This window comes from Rosa chinensis, chromosome 6 (assembly GCF_002994745.2).
Source record: "Rosa chinensis cultivar Old Blush chromosome 6, RchiOBHm-V2, whole genome shotgun sequence".
Taxonomy (NCBI): Eukaryota; Viridiplantae; Streptophyta; class Magnoliopsida; order Rosales; family Rosaceae; genus Rosa; species Rosa chinensis.
The window spans coordinates 67,825,215-67,844,962 of record NC_037093.1 but is presented as its reverse complement, the minus strand read 5'-3'; the positions used below and the strand labels follow the sequence as shown (position 1 = coordinate 67,844,962).

Below are 19,748 nucleotides of genomic sequence, written 5' to 3'. Positions count from 1 at the left end.
TTGATAGTATAAATATAAATCCAGACATTTTTTATTTTTATTAGAAGCCTTTGCATATGAAATTTCCATCAAAACAAAAATGAAAGTGTCTCATTTCATTTTTTTTTCTTTGTCAGACATTAACGACAAACCATCAGAAAAATGACTCAATTGTGGTCACCAAGGCCAGTCATGACCCTGACCCTAAGCAAGTCCACATGTTGAAGTTGGCTAGTCAAGACTATTCACTGCTTTTTGCCTTTCATTTCCACCATTTTTCTTGACCAGTCAGATATTGTTCACAAAAAGTCACCAAATGTCAGCTGGCAGGTTAAGAAATTGACCCAGAGTAACTTTTTGTGAACAGTATCTGATTGGTCAAGAAAAAATGTGGAAATGAAAGATAAAAAGCAGTGAATAGTTTTGACCAGCCAACCTCAACGGGTGGACTTGCTCTAAGAGAGCTATACTGCCCGAGTAATATTTACATGCAACTAACATGATTTTCGGATAGTAAATTACCAACATCGTCCATTGCTTGTAGATTAAAGTAGAACTGTCCAACCAAAAAAAGAAACTATGGAACGCTGCCACGAATAAAACTATAAAAGGATTGCGGCACCGATGGAAGTATTTTCCGGTGTTTCTATTACCAATGTACAAAAGTAATTCAGTTCTAAAGAAGCGCTGAAGGTTACAATAAGCATGACGATGATGATCTATTTGTTTTCCACCTCCAGCCTCTATTGCTCTCATTCCACATGTGAAAGACCCCCACCTTCAGCCGTTGTTCTATAAACAACCACAATTGATAAGCAAAACAGCAGACATATACAATACATAAGTTGCTTTTAACAGTGGGCAGTTTACTATTCCACTAGGATAAAGAAAACTTACTTGTGATCAGAAGGATTTGGCCTGAGTTCATAAACTATGGTAGCAACAACATCCCTCTTTAACTGTTTATCATATCCAAGGACATGAAAGGACATGAGTTATTTGCAGAACTCAAGCAGCAAGATCTAGTATAATGTTAGAAATTACCTGAGTAGCTTCACCTTTAAAGCCAATATACTCAATCTTGGTTGTATCACCACCAAAACTATCAGGGAAATGCAACGTGATACTGCCCACATTTTGAAATTTGGAATATCTGATTGTGCGATGAAAAGGAAAATCAGAAAGAAAAAAAAAAGATAGGAGATGGTGATATATAACCAAAGAAAAGACATAAAGAGATTTTTAATTTATGGAAAGTCGGCTTGACATGCTGAATTATAGGCATAAGAGGTATGCAGACACCACTACTTCAACAGTTAAGACTTAACTGCTCTCAATTTGAAATAGAATAAGATTACCGCTTATAAGGATTTCATCTTCTTCAAAACTATTCAACATGTATGTGGTATGGAGGGTAAAGAATAAGTACCTCGTCTGGTACTCCAACACTCCTTGGAAATTTTCAACCAAATCCCACTCCTTCAAACAACAAGAACACATGTTTTAAAAAATGAAATGTTGAATTCGTCAACTAACTCTCCAGCAGGCTTAATACGAAAGCATTACCTGAATGGCTTGCATGCCTTGAGCATCTGAGAAGTCAATGCCTTCTCGGTTAATGAACCTACAGTAAGCAAAGGAGTCTTGTTATTTCATTTTCCAATTGTAATAGAAATGACATGAAGTGAAACCAGGATAAATTTCGAAGTTGATTCTGAATCAAAGTTATTGACTGCAGAAACATGAGATGGATGCCAGAAAGGACAAGTTTGAAATCAATGCGATTACAAGTAATACATTGTGATAAGTGGATGACCCATGAGTTTATTTGAATAAATCATATTCTTCATTTCCCGGAGCTTCTTGCCTCAACGTCTAATTACACAATATATGAAAGCCATAGAAGATATTAAAGGTTGGACTTACGCCCTCATCTTGGAAGGACTTGTTCCGTCAACACCACCCACAATTGATATGCTCTTGATCTTCACATCTGATGTGAATCTATCAGAAACAAAAATATAACTACTCAATTCATATGCAAAATACCAGCATAAGAGAAGAACTTTATCTTGTATATTGGTCCCAAATGAAGATCCTAAGCACAGCTCTCAAGATGCCAGCCAACATACAGTAAATAGTAAATGCAGATGTGTTAAACATCAAATATAACATAACACAAGCAATGCAGATCAATCAGCACCATTAACTACACTCAACGAGGTTCATAGAATAAACTACGAGACAAAGGGATCTTAATAATGATACACAAATTAAGTGTTATGTTTTAGGTGAACCTCAAGATGCTACTAAGGTTGGACAGATCATAAAAATCTACTAAAATCAAACATATGTTCCCATTGAAAATTGAATGAAAAGATGGGAGACTGGAAAACTAAGGCAATGAATCTACTATAGTTGTCTAAATTTAAGAATGGACTCTTCAAGTGCAATTTTGCATTCCTTGTTTATGTGCATACTATGGACAACTCATGTTATGAAAATTGTATGCCACTTACGGAATGAAAATAAGTAATTCAGGATCACCCTCATTGCTCTCCAGATGTCCCTGTTGCAGAGAAGAAGATGAAATAAGGCTTCATATGCTTAACAACTGAGACATAAACCACAATCAAAACATTTAGTAAACTTGAACTGAATATTAATCAAAACCCTGCGTGCTGCATTAATCAGTCTTAGACTAGTGCCAACACATTGCTCGCCAGAATGTTATTTCTTATTAAGTTTGGATTATTGCTTCAACAGTTAAGGGTAGCATTAATGATTGCCAGACTCTATATGTTTCACTCAAAGGAAACTGTTGGATAGACCACTCTTCAAATCAAGAAGATCAAACAGAAAAGTCATAGAAAAGGGGACATTACCCCAGATGAATTCAGCCGTTCCTCCCAAGCTTTGAACACAGACTTGACACTGCCTGGAACTGCCTCATTTAAAGCAGAAACCTAAAGACACAAAAAGAAATTCTCTCAATGACAAATTTTGACATTTCAATGAAAGTAGAATCAAGGCAATCAAAAAATAAAACCCTATATATACAGTTCGAACCATAGCAAAGTATCAATCAACGCACTTCAACAACAATCAATTCCTCCTTGTACAGCAAAACCCACAACCCAAAATGCCAAAACCACAATCCACCAACAAAATTTAAGTCCTTCGAAATACAAGACTAAACCAAGCTTCCAATTTATCTATTCTCCTTAACAATCAAGCAACACAAAGTAAAATGCGTGTAAGAATCAACATTCAGCTCAAGGGTTCATGTAGGATAACTAATTTTCATCCGGGCACTTCCAGAAAAACCCAACAAGATTAAAACTTGGTCAAGTATAACCCACTAGCAGTAACTGTGATAACTAACAGCGTGAACAAACACAGTAACAGCGAAATCAAAAGACTAAAAAAAAAAAAAAAAGAACTTGACCTTGGGGAGGTCTATATGCTTGTAGAGAGACCAATCAGAGGAGCAATCATGTTCTTCGCAGCTATGATCATGTAAGCAAGCCATCACCTTCCCCTGGATTCCCAAATTTGTTCTAAGAAAAGCTCAATGAGGACGAAAATGGAAGCAAAACCAGAATTTAGGGAGCGAACCGTCGCCTTTTCACTCTCTCTCTCTCTACTCGTCCACCGAAAAGACTGAAATGCCCTCTCCCATCGGAACGCAGCGTTTAATGTGCCTTGTAATTCTTTCCTGGCAGTACAGCTGGGAGCTTTGTTGAGAGAGAGAGAGAGAGAGAGAGAGATGGAGGGAGTCGAGGGGGAGGGATCGGGTGCGGTGAGGTACACGCTGAGGCCGGAGAGGGTGAGCAACGAGGACATACTGTTCTGCGTGGATGTTGACCCGGAGTGTATGTCGGAGATGAAAAGCGGGCCAAATGGGCGGCCCCTTACCCGATTGGACTCCATCAAGCAAGCCATCCTTCTCTTCATCAACGCCAAGCTCACCATCAACCCGGAACACCGATTCGCCTTCTCCGTTCTCGCAAAGTCCGTGTCTTGGGTCTGTTCTCAATCTCTTTTTACTTTACTTGGGCTTCTAGTTTTTTTTACTGGCGGATTCAATTTTTAAGTTGTGATTTGCTTTGTTGGCTGGCTAGGGAAAGGTGTGAAATTTCAATTGGTTAGACCTATATTTGGTTGGTGGATGATGAATTTAGTGAAATTAGGTTGAAACCATGATCATGAAGTAGTACATGATCACAAAGTCTGAAAGGCTGGTCCTTTTGTTAAGCAGTGGACAAGGTTAGTGAAGGATTTTACTGACTGTTTAAAAAAATTGGGACCTTGATTTGATCAAATAGTAGAGGAGGATATGATTTCCCATATTTGATCAGCCTAGCAATGTATTGAGTTTCATGTGATGCAATGGCTTGGGGTTCATGTGATGCAGCCTAATGAATTCAAACTTTCAATTGGCTGTTGGTAGTTTTGGAATGTACTTTTCTCTGTTCCTAGACCTGTTTTGTGGAGTGTTGCTGCATTAAGATTAATCTACATACGGCGGTGTAATGCTGTCCTTTCTGATGCTTGATATAAATCATTGTTGATCAGACTTCCAAATATGAATATGAAAGCATTGTGGACGATGCTCTGTAGGTTGTGTTAATCACTTGATTGTCCTTTTTGTTTGATTTTTTGATACTTTGGTTTAGCTTTATCGATTGATTTTGAACTTATTGTTTTCCTCTTTGTAGATTCGGAAAGAGTTTAGCAGTGATGTCGAGTCTGCTAAGGCTGCTTTTCGAGCGCTGCATCCTACTTCATCATCTGGGCATGCAGATCTTACCACTCTATTTCGAATAGCAGCTCATGAAGCAAAGAAATCTCGGGCTCAGAAAAGAATATTGAGGGTGGTAAGTAGTTGACTTTTATGTTTTACAGGCGTTCAGGAAGCAAATTTGGAAACTACCAAATGACAACAATTATCGTGTTGTTTCCATACATTCAAATTTCTTTTGTGATTGCACAATGTTTGAAGCCTGACATGCTAGCCCTCAGATTCTTATCTACTGCAGATCATCATTACAACCACAACATCAATGGCCTGTTAATCAGAAAATCTTCACTATGGATGTGGTTTACCTTCATGACAAGCCTGGACCCGACAACTGCCCCCAGCTGGTGTATGATAAACTTGTGGAAGCCCTTGAACATGTTACTGAATTTGAGGGCTACATCTTGGAGAGTGGTCAGGGGTTATCACGAACCCTCTTCCGTCACATGTGTTTGCTGCTGTCACACCCTCAGCAGCGTTGCTCACAAGATTACCTGGACATACCCAAGTCTCTCGCAAAAAGGTTGCCAGCAGACTCAGCACCTGGTGACGATAGTATACCTGTATCCAGCCAATGAGAACATCAGCAATCAAGTTTCTGAGCTCTTGCTGCTTTCTAAGTTATAAGTCTTAAGTATGTAGTTGCACTGAAGTTAATTTTTGAACATCTTGTCTGTACAAATTGTGGATTCTCTTATTTTGACAATTCAAATGGATTGTTATTATGAATCTCAATGCTTATTTTAGCATTTCTGTCATAGTGTGCTCTGTGATTCGAGATCACCTTGTAAAATTACAGTTATAATTCTACTGCTGAACTGAGTTCAAGTGTTTACCTTATGAAATTCTCACATAAACAACCTAAAATGGGGTATGACAAGTGGATACAAAAAACTAGTGGTGGAGTAAATTCTTGAGGATTGGTACTTTTTTCTTTTTCTTTTTTTGTTCTGGAACTTAAAAGATTAGCAGTTGGAAGTCTTAAAACTAGAATTCTTGATATGCAGCTTGCCTTTACCAAAAAAATAAAATATAAAAAGCTCAATTGCTATTTGCTACTCTCACCTTGTGACATGTGTCCAAAATATAAGCCCTTTTCATTTTGGAATGCTGCTAGAATGCAAAGGAGAAAAGGAAGACACTTGATGACAGTATATACATTAGATATTGATTTCATTTGCCTTGTGATAAGAAGTTTAGAAGCTCCCACGTCCCAACAGCAAGCAAGGCCTGCCCTTTGGAGTGAGGCTAAAGTTTTTTCCCTTATAAAACAAGTCAGTGGATTACTGTTTGAATATTTGTTATCTCCCTAGCCTATGGAGTTCAACAAATTGGAAATCCACAAAAAAAAAAAAAAAAAAAGGTGGAAGTCAATATACTGGTTTTCTATGAACTGCAGAATCCCAGAAATTGGAATAGAATCCGAATCCATCATCCATGTATGCATTAAGTAGAAGTCAACTCAAATGGATGATCTCAATCACCCAATATTTTTAATTATATCTAGAATTTTCTTTCGGTGGAATATTATTTCTATAATTAGTTTCATTTTGATAATAAACTCTTCAGCTGAAGAAAGCTCAAAGAACTCTGCCGGCATGAGGTATTATGTGGGTCCTTTTCCTCTTTTGCATCTTGAACAATTATAAAGTATAAATCATAATTCCACGTTCATACAATTTCATACTAAACTATTTTGCTTATTGTCTTCTTTGTAAAGTTTGACCCCCAACTGTCTTGATCTTCTTTTCTTCAAGTTTAAGGCACTCTAGAGACATCTCTAAAGTGTATGAAGTTGGTCAAGACAGTCATTCTAATTTTTTTTACTGTTGATGGTGGGCAAAACAAGGTTAACCTTGCTTCTATGATCTCCCTCTCCCACTTCCCTAACATGGGTTTGTGCCTTCTGAGTCACTCATCTGAGAAAAGAACAAGTAAAAGTAAAACCGTAAAACCCGTCATGACAAGTAATCCAAAAGTCTATGATACTAAATTAGTAATCCAACTGGTGTATGAATCTTAAGGACAAGCAACCATTAAAATATAGTTAGTGGTTCTTCTTGAATTTCCTTTCAGCGCCCTGAGAGACACTTCAAATATGCTCCAATAATAATATAGTCATTATTATTTTTCTAACATGCCCCATTGTGTGGTCCTTTATATTCATGATGAAAGAGGCGACTTGAGTGACATTTGGATTAATATGGAAGAGTAGCTGGAAGAAAAAAGAAAACCCCATTTCCAGTTTCAATGGGAATCTGCATATCCTGCTCAGATTCAGGTCAAAAGATTCAAGATGGCAATGAAAATGCAATGTTCTTTGGAAAGAACAGTGGTTCTTTTAGGACTCAGAGCCTTGGTTCGCTTTATTCTAAGGAAGGAAGCAAAGGACTAAACCAAGACAGTGCCATTCTTTACCAGGTTTGTTTTTGTAGTTGTTTATCAAAGCATGATCTGTTCATTGTTTGAATTCTGATATGAATAACTTCATGTCCCATAGCATGCTGAATATACCATGAACCTATTTTTTCATTTCATTTCATTAGGGCTATGGAGTTGGAGATTCATCTTTCTGTGGAGTTTTTGATGGGCATGGAAAGAATGGTCACATAGTGAGTGAGATGGTGAAGAATCACCTACCAGCACTACTACAGAGCCAAATGGAAGCTCTTGAACAAGTCACTTTAGTAATACAATCAGATGGTGAACAAAATCACAACGACGAAACGGATACTGAATCAGAACCAAGCAAGAACTTTGATAAGTGGGAAGAGGCACTGGTTAATGCCTTCAAAGTAATGGACAAGGAGATTAAGCTCCAAGAAAATTTGGACTGTTCTTGTAGTGGAAGCACTGCTGTTGTTGTCATAAGACAGGTAAAAAGAAAAGTATGATTCAACCAAATTGTCATTCCTTCTTTATTTTTCTTGGGATTTAACTTTATGAATCAAACAGGGCGAGGACCTTTTTATAGCTAACTTGGGTGACTCGAGAGCCATCCTGGGAACAATGACTGAGAATGGAATTGAAGGCATTCAATTAACCACTGATCTAAAGCCTGGTTTACCAAGTAAGTTAATCCTAGCTAGCCTGGTTTACTTCTTGAACGTTTGAAGTAGTTATGTGACTAATTATCCCTTTTAATGCAGATGAAGCAGAACGAATAAGAGCATGCAACGGTCGAGTGATTGCACTAGAACACGAAAAACACATCCAGAGAGTGTGGTTGCCCCATGAATTCCTTCCAGGCCTAGCCATGTCCCGAGCTTTTGGGGACTTTGTACTCAAAGATTATGGCATCATTGCCGCCCCTGATGTCTCCCATCATTGCCTGACCTCCGAAGATCAGTTCATTGTTCTTGCAACTGATGGGGTATGGGATGTGCTTAGTAACAATGAAGTTGCGTCTATTGTGTGGGAAGCCGAGAGTGCAGAGGCAGCTGCTAGGACTGTGACTGAGACGGCTAGAGCCACATGGAGCACAAAGTACCCAACTTCTAAGATAGACGACTGCACTGTGGTTTGCCTGTTTTTCAGTTCATTCTAATGCCTGTAAAGATTTTGAAGCAGTTGGCCTTTCTCTTTTCGTGTTGGGCAATGCCATTTGATCTGTTTGATCTATATACTGTAATTCACACACACATTTTAACACAACACACTACTGTCATAGTTTTGAAAAGACAGCCTGACAAGACCTTGTTTGAAAAGCAATTTCTATTCATTTGGTCAATAAACCATCAAAATGCTCAGATGCTCAGCAAGAAGACAACATATGCAGTTATGCACCTTTAAGTTTTGAATGATTCAGAACCTATTCCACTAGAATTCAATGAACTTGTAGACATTTCCCACGGAGAATGAATTGAAATAAGAATAATCACAGGGGTAAAAAGAACTTGTGGATTCATTGGAAATTCTAGTTAAACGCAAGTTCACAATGCCAATATACTCCTCTCTAACTATGGTAAAAACAAATAAATAACTCCCATCTGTAAGTAAACTAATGCCAACCCTCTGACCAAACATTTAAGAACAGAAAAGGATCATCTCAGCAATCAAATTGCATCATCTTTGGGTTCCCCTGTAAGCAGGTCATCATCATATGAAACAGGTACCCTTAGCCTATCATGAACAGAAACGTGTTCACTTCGGGGATTTGACTGATTGTCTCTAGTCTGAACTTCAGGCATTTCGGTCATTTCAGTCATTTCAGATACATGCTGCAAATCATTTGAAAATTTGGCTGGAGTCGCATCCTCTGATGTAGCAGCAAATACTTGGGATGGTTCTACTTTACTTTGGTTTGTTGGTGGTTGTCTATTATATGGTTGCTTGAATTGCTTCTGCAGAAGGATAGAAAAGATAAAGAAGAGTGATTAAGACTATGTTTGGGCAATAATGACAACAGAAACATCATTACGTACACCAGTTCCCTAATTCAAATAGAGCATGCAAAAGTCAAGTAACAGAAAATTACGCAGCAGCTCAAATTAGACACCAACTATACGGCCAATTATTTTTCCTTTAGAATAAAAAAAAGGTTGATAATGCACCTCAAATTCCTTGGCTTTCTTCATGATCTCTTTATAGGCCTTTGGCTCTCTTGCTTTGATGATATTCCACAGCAGACCACCACCTGTCCGCAAACGTCTGCCATTAGCAGTCATCTGACCTCCACATGCCTGGATTGCATTCACCTGAAAAAGGTGTCATTGTTTCATTATGGATGTTTCAAGCTGATAGTAAGTAACCATTCTCTAAATATGATCCCCTCTGGACTACAAGTAATGAATAAACTCATATACAAGATATATAGAAACACCTATAACAAACACACACAATCAAATTCAGACATTAGTCAAGGAGATAGTTGAAGGTGAGAAATCTGCAAGGCTAGGAAACAATACCGAGAATCAGAAATTACGAAAGGTTGCATTGCCAAATACAGTGGATGAGACTTGTCAGCTCTGGTTGATCCAAACTATTCTACCCAGAATCTCATGTTCACTTGAAAAAGGTAAGTTGAACCCTTCAAGTTCACTCCCTACGAAGGATATCCCAGCTTCCCCTTAAAGCTATACTGTGAAAGGGACTAAAAATGAGACAGATGGCTTGGAGATAAAGACAACCTTAAGTGTAATCAGAAAGCACTTCCAGGTACATAATCCATAATTCATTCACCCAACAACAGGAGTGTTCAAGAAGGTACATGATAGAATTAAGACCACTCTTGAATTAATATGGACAATGGTAGACGCAGTTTTTTAGACCAGCAGCAACTTTAGATCATCTAAAATCTACAAGGTGAAGGGGGACTATAGAGGAGAAAGATGTCTCAGTATGTAAAGGCAACCTTAAGAGTAACCAACGATAATGCACATCAAGGAGCATTACCCATTCACTTGATAACAGGATTCCCATTAGCAAAAAAAAAAACCAAGAGTTCTCAAGAAGGTATAGAATAGAATTGATTGACATACATTATAGATGATCTTCAATTGAGAAAATCACTGATAGCCCAGCTCAAAGGTATTGAGTGCAAAGTGCATCTTAACACTAGCAGCAAGGTCGGATCATCTCAAATAAGGCACATATTAATGAAGATAAACATGTACCATATTTTACGACCAGTTGCTAATGGTATCTGTCAAGGAGGAAGATCATCACAATACAAAGAGTAAAAAAGATAACAATCCAAAGTTGTATAATTTACTTTATCATCCTTTTCCACAAAAGAAATTATAATAATCATGTATCTTAATTATATAAATTACCTCTTTGATGAGATCACACAATGCAGCAACACCAAGACAACCAACAGCAGTGTATACCATATACGATTTTTTCTCTCTCAAATTTCTACATGTCTCCGAAACAAACCTGTCAAATGGAAAATCAAACAAATGTTAGGATCCACCATAGAGCTCCGAAATCAAGTCCAATACATGTAATTATTTTCATTCGCAATCAGGGGGCAGCACATAACCTGTCTATGTCAAATACATTAGTCCATGGGCCGCCGCTGCTGTTCTTTCTCTTATTTCTCCTCTTCTTCCTCTTATTCTTGCTACCCTTACTCTGATGCTCTTGGTTTCCTCCACTGTCATTCCCCCCACTCCCCTGTACCGAGCCATTCTGCGATTCATGCTCCACAAGCTCCCCTTCTTCGACATCGAGCATTTCGACATCCTCACCATCCTCAAAGTTATCATCATATATTGAATCTAATACGCTATCTTCTCCTTCCATATAAACCTTCCGCAACCACAAAATTTCCAACTACCTACAGAAACAGAAACCAAAACCAAAACCAAAATTCTATGAGGACTCTAACAAAACCGTAAATAGAATCAAAATTTCTGATTTAAAGTTCAAAACCCTAAGTAATGGAGAACGCAGATAGAGTAATGACGTTACGGAGTTCATCTGCAGAGTTATTGAAATCGTTTTGGGACATAGAAACTTTACCAATGCGAAAAGGGAGTGACGGCGATTCTGAGCTGAGATTTCTGTGATTCCGGAGCTCCTATAACGGTGATGTTTGGGGTTTGGAGTGACTGCGTTATTCGTTGGTGTGGTCTTTAACTCTTTATAGTAGAAAGCCTACCAGGGCTGTGGCGGTAATCAGAGAGTCAGGTCAGTTCCGCTGCCTGGTTATAAAAACGGTGTGCTTTGACCGAGAGCCCAATCATAGTCGGCCCATATAGATTCTGAAACAGACTAAAGCCCAACGTCAGTCCATTTTAATACAAAATAAGTAAACAAACAATGGAGGGGAGGATGATGGGCTAGAATAAATGGGTCGCCGAGGCGGTCTGGATTGGTGACAGCAAACTGGCCCAAGCTTTGGTGGAGGTGGTGCCGAATTCGATCGGGTCTGCGTCTCCAGTTTTCAAGGCGGGAAACCCGGTTTTGGGCTGGGCCTGGGGCAGTGGGGTCTGCCGTTTGCCTGCTAGGCTAACCCATTATTCCCTCTTTTCTCTGTTGGATCGCGCCTGTTGAGGGTTTTTGGGGGGTGGCAGAGCCCTAATTGTGTTCTTTTGATTTGAATAATTATCCTTACCATGTTCTGCCCTCGATTGTAGTTGTTTGCTGGTTGATGAGGGGCAATGTATACTAGGAGGGTCTTAGGCATCAACGCTTGTCAAGTCAGTGGCTCTGATTTAGGGTTGGATAGGTGTACGAGTTTTTTTTTACATTTTCCTTTTTAGTTTGGTTTTTTTGTTTTTGGTAGCGCTGCTATATGCAGTCTGATTTGGGCATTGAGATGTAATATGAGGGATCTTCGAATTCTTCTAACTTGATTGACAAAGATCTTTATATTAATAGAACCTGATTCCCTTCCCCTCAAAAAAAAAAAAAAAAAAAAAAAAAGTTAATCTTCTGTTAAGAGTGATAGGACAGGTGTCAAAAAGTAAAGTAAGTGACATAATTGGGATAGAGAATTTGGGGACAAGTGATTTTCTTCCTTTAAAAAGTGTGAAGAGTCCTTAAAAAAAAAGTGTGGATAAGTGATTTTTAATTAAAGACAAAGTCTTAAATACAGCAACCGTGTCACATGGTGAAGTTTTGAAATGTAGAATTTGATGAAAATTTTGGTATTTTTTTTTTGAAAGGGGTTTGGAACCCAGCCTAGCTGGGAGGCTCAGCCCCACGCTCGGTTCCAATTATTATATTAATAGTAGAATTTTGCAACGGGGGGGACATAAAACCTGAACCCCGTGCTATAGAAGAACAATTACAATAATCCTCGTAGAGTACATCCTGAATAATAGCAGGAGTCTCATCTAACCAAACATCATCTAAGCCAGAAACACTGGCAAGGTGTGCAAGCCTATGTGCAACACCATTTGCTTCATGGAAAATATGTCGGATTCTAACTGATTGAAAAGCAGAGAAATAGTTTTTGCAATCATCTATTTTAAATTTATACAAATTCAATGAAAATTTGAGTGTCGGTTGAAATTTTGCCAATTATCAGTCAACATTAATACTTAAATACTAATTTTGAAGTTATTTTTTTATTTTGGTTAAATATTGATAGTATCAAATTATGAAAACTAACAACTCAAACTAGAGTGTTTCCTATTCACACATCACCTACCAAATTTGTACTTCAAAATTCCAAATTGTCCATTCCACCAACCTACCAATGTCATTCATATACCCTTTAGGATGAACACCCTCTTTTACACCAAAAACATCAATAACCTAATTTACACTAAAATTGTCATATAAGTTGTTATTGTGGATTTAACAACAAATTATTTTTGGTTGTAAAAAATGACTCTGACTCTCTCGAGAGAGAAATATCGCCTGTCTCTTTCTTGGGAAAGCGGCGACAAAACTACTCGTCTGCTTCTCTCTTCTGGTTGTGACGGCGACAAATCTTGCCGTCAGACTCTATCTTCTGTTAGAGGAGGCATATTTGCTGTATTTGATGGTGATTGGGTTCTAGTTCACTGGATCTGGTTTGGTGGAAGATTTCCAATTGGCAGTGATGTCGATCCGACTAATTGTGCTGGAGGTTGGCATGCACAGAGCAGTGGATTGTTTCCTATATCTGTTGGCGGTGATGATTGCGGAGGCTTCTGTGTCGACGACGGCAATTTGGTGTGGGCTACCGACGACGTGGTGCAATGCCCAGATGACCTTGTTGGATCGCAATTGGTTTTAGGTCAGGGATGTGACCGGATCTGGTTTTGTGAAGACGTAAAGGATCCTGATCTTGGAGGCGGCACTAGGGTCGAGATTTTGGGATGGTCGGAGATGACAGCTAGGGATTGGGATGAGGAAAGCTTCGTTTTTCTTGCAGATATGGTGATGGCTTGTCCTGCTGGATGGCAACTAGCAGAGTCCGTCTAATATCATGGGTTGGCGGGGAAGCTTCTCTCTTCGCGATCAGGCTGGATGACGAGCGTCGGTGTCCAAATTGGCAAGGAAGATGATGTTGACCCGTCTGAGTTGGGCAGTAATGAAGTCGGCGGTGGTTGCGGGGTGTTTCCCTCGACTGGAGTCTGCGACGGCGCAGCTGATGGTTGTTGGCTGGAAGTACACTTGTGGGCTTATTGGGCTAGGGCTTTGGTTTACCCTACTCTTTGGGCCTGCTCTTGGTGTTGTTGGGCCTCCTAGGCCTTGGACGGGCTTGTGGCCCTTAGGTTTGGGTACACTGGTCTAGGTTTTCAAGTGGGCTGGATGGATTGGGTTTCTATGGCCCATAGTGCTGTTTAATTTTTGTTTGGGTCGCAAAAACCAGTAATTTAGTTGGAACCTTTTTATGTAAGGTTCGAGGTTTCTAGGTTTTTGTTAAAATAAAAGTGCGTGAATTTACCAAAAGGTGGGTGTGATGCCCCAGAAATTCGTATTTACTTTCCGAGGATTTTCCGGAATTTAAATTGTGGGTATCGGACGTTTTCGTGGCTCGTGGACGGAGCGGAAGTGTTTTGGACGAATTTTTATTCGTAAAGTGTGGAATTAGGGGGGGTTTCAAGGTTGACTTTTGATACGTTGAGATTCTCTAAAAACTTCCTTCACGAAAGTTGTAGAGCACGTCGATACGAGTTCGTGGATATGTGGAACGCGGAAATCGGAGTTCGTATGAGGAAGTTATGACTATGGAAAGAAGTTTCCATTTTGGTATTTATAGGAAAAATCAGAAAAAAAATATATTCATTTCCTCATTTCCGTTTCCGGAAATAATTTTCCTCTCTCTCTTCTCTCTCGTCCGCGCCCTCAGAGTCGAAATTCTTCGACTGACCCGACCCGAACCCGGCATTCCGACCCGGTCGGAACTCGCAGCTCCGGCGACCTCTTCCGGTGAAACCAACCCAGAACGATTCGCCTCCTTGCTCCGGTCGTCTCTGTGGTGGTCTCTATCGACGATTCTCATCCACGGCGGCGCTGCAAGTCGACCCAGATTGAAGAAATCGGACCCGGCCGGCGATCCTTATTCCGACGTCGGCAAGGCTTCCAGTTTTCTTGGTTGAGCTCAGAACTGCATCGCCGATCGATCCTTGGTGGTTGTTTGGATCGATTCACGTGAAACTTCGATCAACTCGGATTGGATCACTGTTCACGGCTTGTGAGGTAGTTTTCGATCCCTTAGGCTTGTTTTCTGACTTCGATCCAGTTATGAGAATTCACAAGCATGCTTAGATGAAGCTTTTTGATGTTGGGAGTTTTGTGAAATAATGTGTTTTTGGCCGGCGGCGGTGCACCACCGTCTGTGGTGGCGTTCCGGCGGTGTTCCGGCCACTTAAGGAATTGGTTTTGGTATTATATATGTTCTACTCGTTGATACGAGCGTTTCGATATATAATATGCAAATTTTGGAGTTCGTATGGAATTGTTATGATTTTTGCAGTTTCATACCGATCGATTTATTCGATCCTTGAGGATTTGAGCGTCCGATCGACTTGTGGTTTGGTCACATCGATCGTGGACGTATTCCGAGGACTTTGGGAGGTCTCGGATGTGGTTTCGCCTCATTTGGCGTCACCTTGGGAATTTTGGTTCGATTTAGGGTTTCGAACGTTATCCCTTGTGATTCGTTGACTGAATGAGAGCTGTAATTCCTTAGGTACGTGACGTAGTACTCCTCGGACGGCTATTTTGTGGATTGGCTGTCTTGTTCTGTATTGAAGACGCAGCGGGAGTTTCGAGGTGAGTAATCTCACAAGGTTCATTATGAACGGAACTACCATTATTGTTTTGGCGTTAATTATTTAACTGCAAACTATAGTTGGTATTAATAGGCATTCCTGAGCGAATGACTATGTATATATATATTTACGTGAAATATATATATTCTTGTGGATGATGTGTGATGAATAATATGCATGATGGGTTCATATTATTGTTGAATTGGACTTTTCATAGAAACAATATTGTGGAAAAAGATGTTTTCTATTGTTTGAAAAGCATTGAGTTGATGTTACATTTTGGAGTCAAGCGTGACTCATTTTAAATGTATTGGTCTTTGTACCAAGGGTCACAGATGGTGAGCAGGGATGGGGAAAGCCGGAACTAGATGGTCGTAACGCTTTTAGGTCAGATGTGACTTACTTAACGTTGACTTGAGACCAGACGGGGTTTGAAAAGCATGGGTCGCAGATGGTGACCAACTGTTGGTTCTAAGACCAGACGGGGTATGAAAACCAAGAGTCACAGACGGTGATAGGTTGCAGATGGTAACCAATGATTTATCTGTGTTATGAGTCTAGTTACCATAGATGTATGGTTGCATTTCTGAGTGAATGAGTATGTGTGTACATATATATATTATGGGGTATATATATATACATATGTATTCATGTATTGGTTGCATTTCTGAGTGAATGAGTATGTGTGTACATATATATATTATGGGGTATATATATATACATATGTATTCATGTATTGGTTGCATTTCTGAGTGAATGACTATGTGTGTACATATATATATACATACGTATTCATGTATTAGTGGCTTCGTGGTGAATCTGTGTTGATGTGTTGTGTGTCTAGGTTGGACTGATTTGTTGTTGGTACATCATGGGGTTAGTGGGGAGCTATCTGATGCTCATGAGTACGTGTTTCTTTAAAAGAGAGTTTCGGGGATTCTTTCTTTTAATTGTCCTGGGAGGACTTGTGAATTATATTATATATGTCACAGATGGTGACTAATGGTTGATCTGAGACCAGATGGGGTCTGAAGATCATATGTCACAGATGGTGATAGGTCGCAGATGGTGACCAATGGTTGATTTCGAGATTGGATGGGGTCTGAAGATCATATGTCACAGATGGTGACAGGTCGCTGATAATGACCAAGGTAAGAAATAAGGAATCACGCAGTTAGCCGGGCGAGTGGTTACGATAAGCTAGAGCGCTAGTATGTCTGCCATGGTACCTCATGGATCTAAGTAGGTTACTTATGACTCCTGGGTACGTATTTTGTCCAGGTTGGACTAAGAATCATATGCTATTTGTTAGGTTAACGATAGGTATGATTGATGTGCGTGTGTGTTTTATCCAGGTTGGATCAATTAATCAGATTTGAATTGTGATGTTAACGATTTATATGATTTTGTCACGGTGTGGCTTCTGTGTTTTCCTTTTTGGGGAAGAGTATTGTTTTGGGAAGCATGGTATGTTTTCCTTATCCTCGAGTCGAAAGGTTTTCCTCGTGTTGACATGAGTTGTGCGGGCTTTTATCCCGTAAATTCGTGTAATTGGTTTTGAGTTACTCATACGAGCTTCATAAGCTTACCGGGTTTTGTTGTGTGGAAACCCGGTGCACTATTCAATGGAATGGTGTAGGGGTTAATCCTGCAGGTCAGAGAAATCGTGGCTGAAGCTGAGGTGGCGCTTTGCAGCTTTACGGTAGGAAGCCATCTTTGTGACTTTACCGTTGATAAGGACTTCCGTTGTATAGTTACTCTGAGGAGCATTTACGTTTTATTTTGTTGTTGACAATTTAATTCGTAAACTCATGTGTTGTGTGACTCTATGGGGCGAGTCAATATAGAATTTGTGGGTTCAGGGCATCAATATGTACTTGCATAAAAAGGGAATAAGTTTCTAAGTATTTTGTATTGATGGCTGAACATTTCACGCATATATAATTATGGGGTTATATATCGATTTATTGTGTATAAAATCAGGGGCGTGACAGTTTGGTATCAGAGCGTAAGGTACATATTTGGTGATAATCAGTACTATCCGAGTGATGGCCCGTCTGCAGCGGATCCCCATCTGATGCTCTTCAGTATTGATATAATCATTGGGTATGTATGAGTGTTGGTTGTGGGTTAGAATGTAGAATCGTCAGAGCATTGGTTTGCTCTGTTAGTGAAGTTGTGAACCTAGGTGTTGGTTCTTTGAGTTGCAGTCATTGGAGGAATGGGAACCTCTGGATTGAACTCTGGTGGGGTGATAAGGATTGTTTTCGGGGAAAACTGTATCCTTTCGTGCGAGCTTAGTTATTAGATTGTTGTAGTCATGTTGTTTGACTTAATGTGACCTCCTGAACTAAATTATATGCAGGGGTTACTATGAATTGTTTTGCTTGTTTTAAATTGTGATCGCCTTGTTTTCTTCTTGATTTGATTGATTGTTGGCTTAATTTGTGTAATGGAACGCTAGTTGAGAATCTAAACATGAGGCTGTAGTCACCAGTTGACTTATGTAGGAACGATATGGAAGATTATGGAATTGATGGCCGCAGGTGTGAGCTATGTGTATATCGTGTCTAGGTTGAGGTGACTGATCACAGATGGTGATCGATATTGAGTCACAGATGGTGACTGATCACAGATGGTGATCGATATTGAGTCACAGATGGTGACTGATCACAGATGGTGATCGATATTGAGTCACAGATGGTGACTGATCACAGATGGTGATATATTGAGTCACAGATGGTGACTGATCACAGATGGTGATATATATTGAGTCACAGAAGGTGACTGATCACAGATGGTGATATATATTGAGTCACAGAAGGTGACTGATCACAGATGGTGATATATTGAATCACAGATGGTGACTGATCACAGATGGTGATCGATATTGAGTCACAGATGGTGACTGATCACAGATGGTGATCGATATTGAGTCACAGATGGTGACTGATCACAGATGGTGATATATTGAGTCACAGATGGTGACTGATCACAGATGGTGATCGATATTGAGTCACAGATGGTGACTGATCACAGATGGTGATATATTGAGTCACAGATGGTGACTGATCACAGATGGTGATCGATATTGAGTCACAGATGGTGACTGATCACAGATGGTGATCGATATTGAGTCACAGATGGTGACTGATCACAGATGGTGATCGATATTGAGTCACAGATGGTGACTGATCACAGATGGTGATATATTGAGTCACAGACGGTGACTGATCACAGATGGTGATATATTGAGTCACAGATGGTGACTGATCACAGATGGTGATCGATATTGAGTCACAGACGGTGACTGATCACAGATGGTGATCGATATTGAGTCACAGATGGTGACTGATCACAGATGGTGATCGATATTGAGTCACAGATGGTGACTGATCACAGATGGTGATATATATTGAGTCACAGATGGTGACTGATCACAGATGGTGATATATATTGAGTCACAGATGGTGACTGATCACAGATGGTGATATATATTGAGTCACAGAAGGTGACTGATCACAGATGGTGATATATATTGAGTCACAGAAGGTGACTGATCACAGATGGTGATATATTGAATCACAGATGGTGACTGATCACAGATGGTGATATATTGAGTCATAGACGGTGACTGATCGCAGACGGTGATCAAGGCAGGAAATAGGTAATCACGTCCTTGGCCGGACGAATGGTTACGATGTCAGTCAGAGTTCTTGTCTGTCTGCCAGGATAGTTTATGGGAGTAACGGTCGAGGTTGCTGGAGACTCATAAGTATGTAATTATAGGAGAATTCCGAGAGTATTCTTCCTTTATTGTCTAGATGAGACTTGATTTGCTTCTTGATGGTTAAGTTAGCAAATAGAACATTGTCACAGCGGTGATTTATGTTTTCCTTTAGATGGAAAGGTTATGGAGTGCTAGATGGAATCATGGTTGCATGGTTTCCTCAAGCTGATGTGTGTGCGGATAAGAAAGTACCTTATCTAATTCTGCTTGTGTGCTAGAATAATGTGTGATAGTTGTGTACTTCTTTCCATGTGTTGTGTTGTGTTGAGTTTTGTCTGTTGTCTATAGCTAGACTTTTGAGTGTGGCATGTGATGTGATGCATCCTTCATTGTTGTGGTAGTAGAAGGTCTATACCACTTTGATTGTAATTACAATGACAGGTGATGATGTGTGTGCGGGTCAGGTGGGGCCAGACCTTAGCTTGATTTTGTGTTCCCAGGTTGGGTAGACACTTATTAAGTTGTGATGCATAGGTTCGAGGTGAGTTGAAATGAAGGTTTCATTTTCAATTCTTGT

At 39.7% G+C, this 19,748-nt stretch overlaps 4 protein-coding genes across 4 annotated transcripts; 2 read left to right on the top strand and 2 right to left on the bottom strand.

The window, feature by feature from the left end:
* Nucleotides 1–482: 482 nt before the first annotated feature.
* On the bottom strand, nucleotides 483–3,645 carry LOC112172641 (PITH domain-containing protein 1). The gene is made up of 9 exons (XM_024310052.2): nucleotides 3,428–3,645; nucleotides 2,865–2,945; nucleotides 2,499–2,548; nucleotides 1,906–1,983; nucleotides 1,546–1,603; nucleotides 1,409–1,458; nucleotides 1,024–1,132; nucleotides 877–938; nucleotides 483–771 (listed from the first exon to the last, which is right to left on the bottom strand). Exons 1-9 carry the CDS (start codon nucleotides 3,509–3,511, stop codon nucleotides 732–734), a joined length of 612 nt encoding a protein of 203 aa, XP_024165820.1. The 5' UTR covers nucleotides 3,512–3,645; the 3' UTR covers nucleotides 483–731.
* A 65-nt stretch (nucleotides 3,646–3,710) lies between these two features.
* On the top strand, nucleotides 3,711–5,608 carry LOC112172640. Its single transcript, XM_024310051.2, has 3 exons — nucleotides 3,711–4,006; nucleotides 4,701–4,859; nucleotides 5,005–5,608. The coding sequence occupies exons 1-3, from the start codon at nucleotides 3,749–3,751 to the stop codon at nucleotides 5,356–5,358; spliced, it is 771 nt and encodes a 256-aa protein (XP_024165819.1). The 5' UTR covers nucleotides 3,711–3,748; the 3' UTR covers nucleotides 5,359–5,608.
* Nucleotides 5,609–6,937: 1,329 nt separating this feature from the next.
* LOC112173995 (probable protein phosphatase 2C 72) lies at nucleotides 6,938–8,421 on the top strand. The gene is made up of 4 exons (XM_024311680.2): nucleotides 6,938–7,201; nucleotides 7,327–7,656; nucleotides 7,736–7,850; nucleotides 7,930–8,421. Exons 1-4 carry the CDS (start codon nucleotides 7,031–7,033, stop codon nucleotides 8,325–8,327), a joined length of 1,014 nt encoding a protein of 337 aa, XP_024167448.1. The 5' UTR covers nucleotides 6,938–7,030; the 3' UTR covers nucleotides 8,328–8,421.
* Nucleotides 8,422–8,633: 212 nt separating this feature from the next.
* Nucleotides 8,634–11,406, bottom strand: LOC112173997. The gene is made up of 5 exons (XM_024311681.2): nucleotides 11,249–11,406; nucleotides 10,767–11,063; nucleotides 10,555–10,660; nucleotides 9,334–9,477; nucleotides 8,634–9,123 (listed from the first exon to the last, which is right to left on the bottom strand). The coding sequence occupies exons 2-5, from the start codon at nucleotides 11,027–11,029 to the stop codon at nucleotides 8,836–8,838; spliced, it is 801 nt and encodes a 266-aa protein (XP_024167449.1). The 5' UTR covers nucleotides 11,030–11,063; nucleotides 11,249–11,406; the 3' UTR covers nucleotides 8,634–8,835.
* Nucleotides 11,407–19,748: the final 8,342 nt, after the last annotated feature.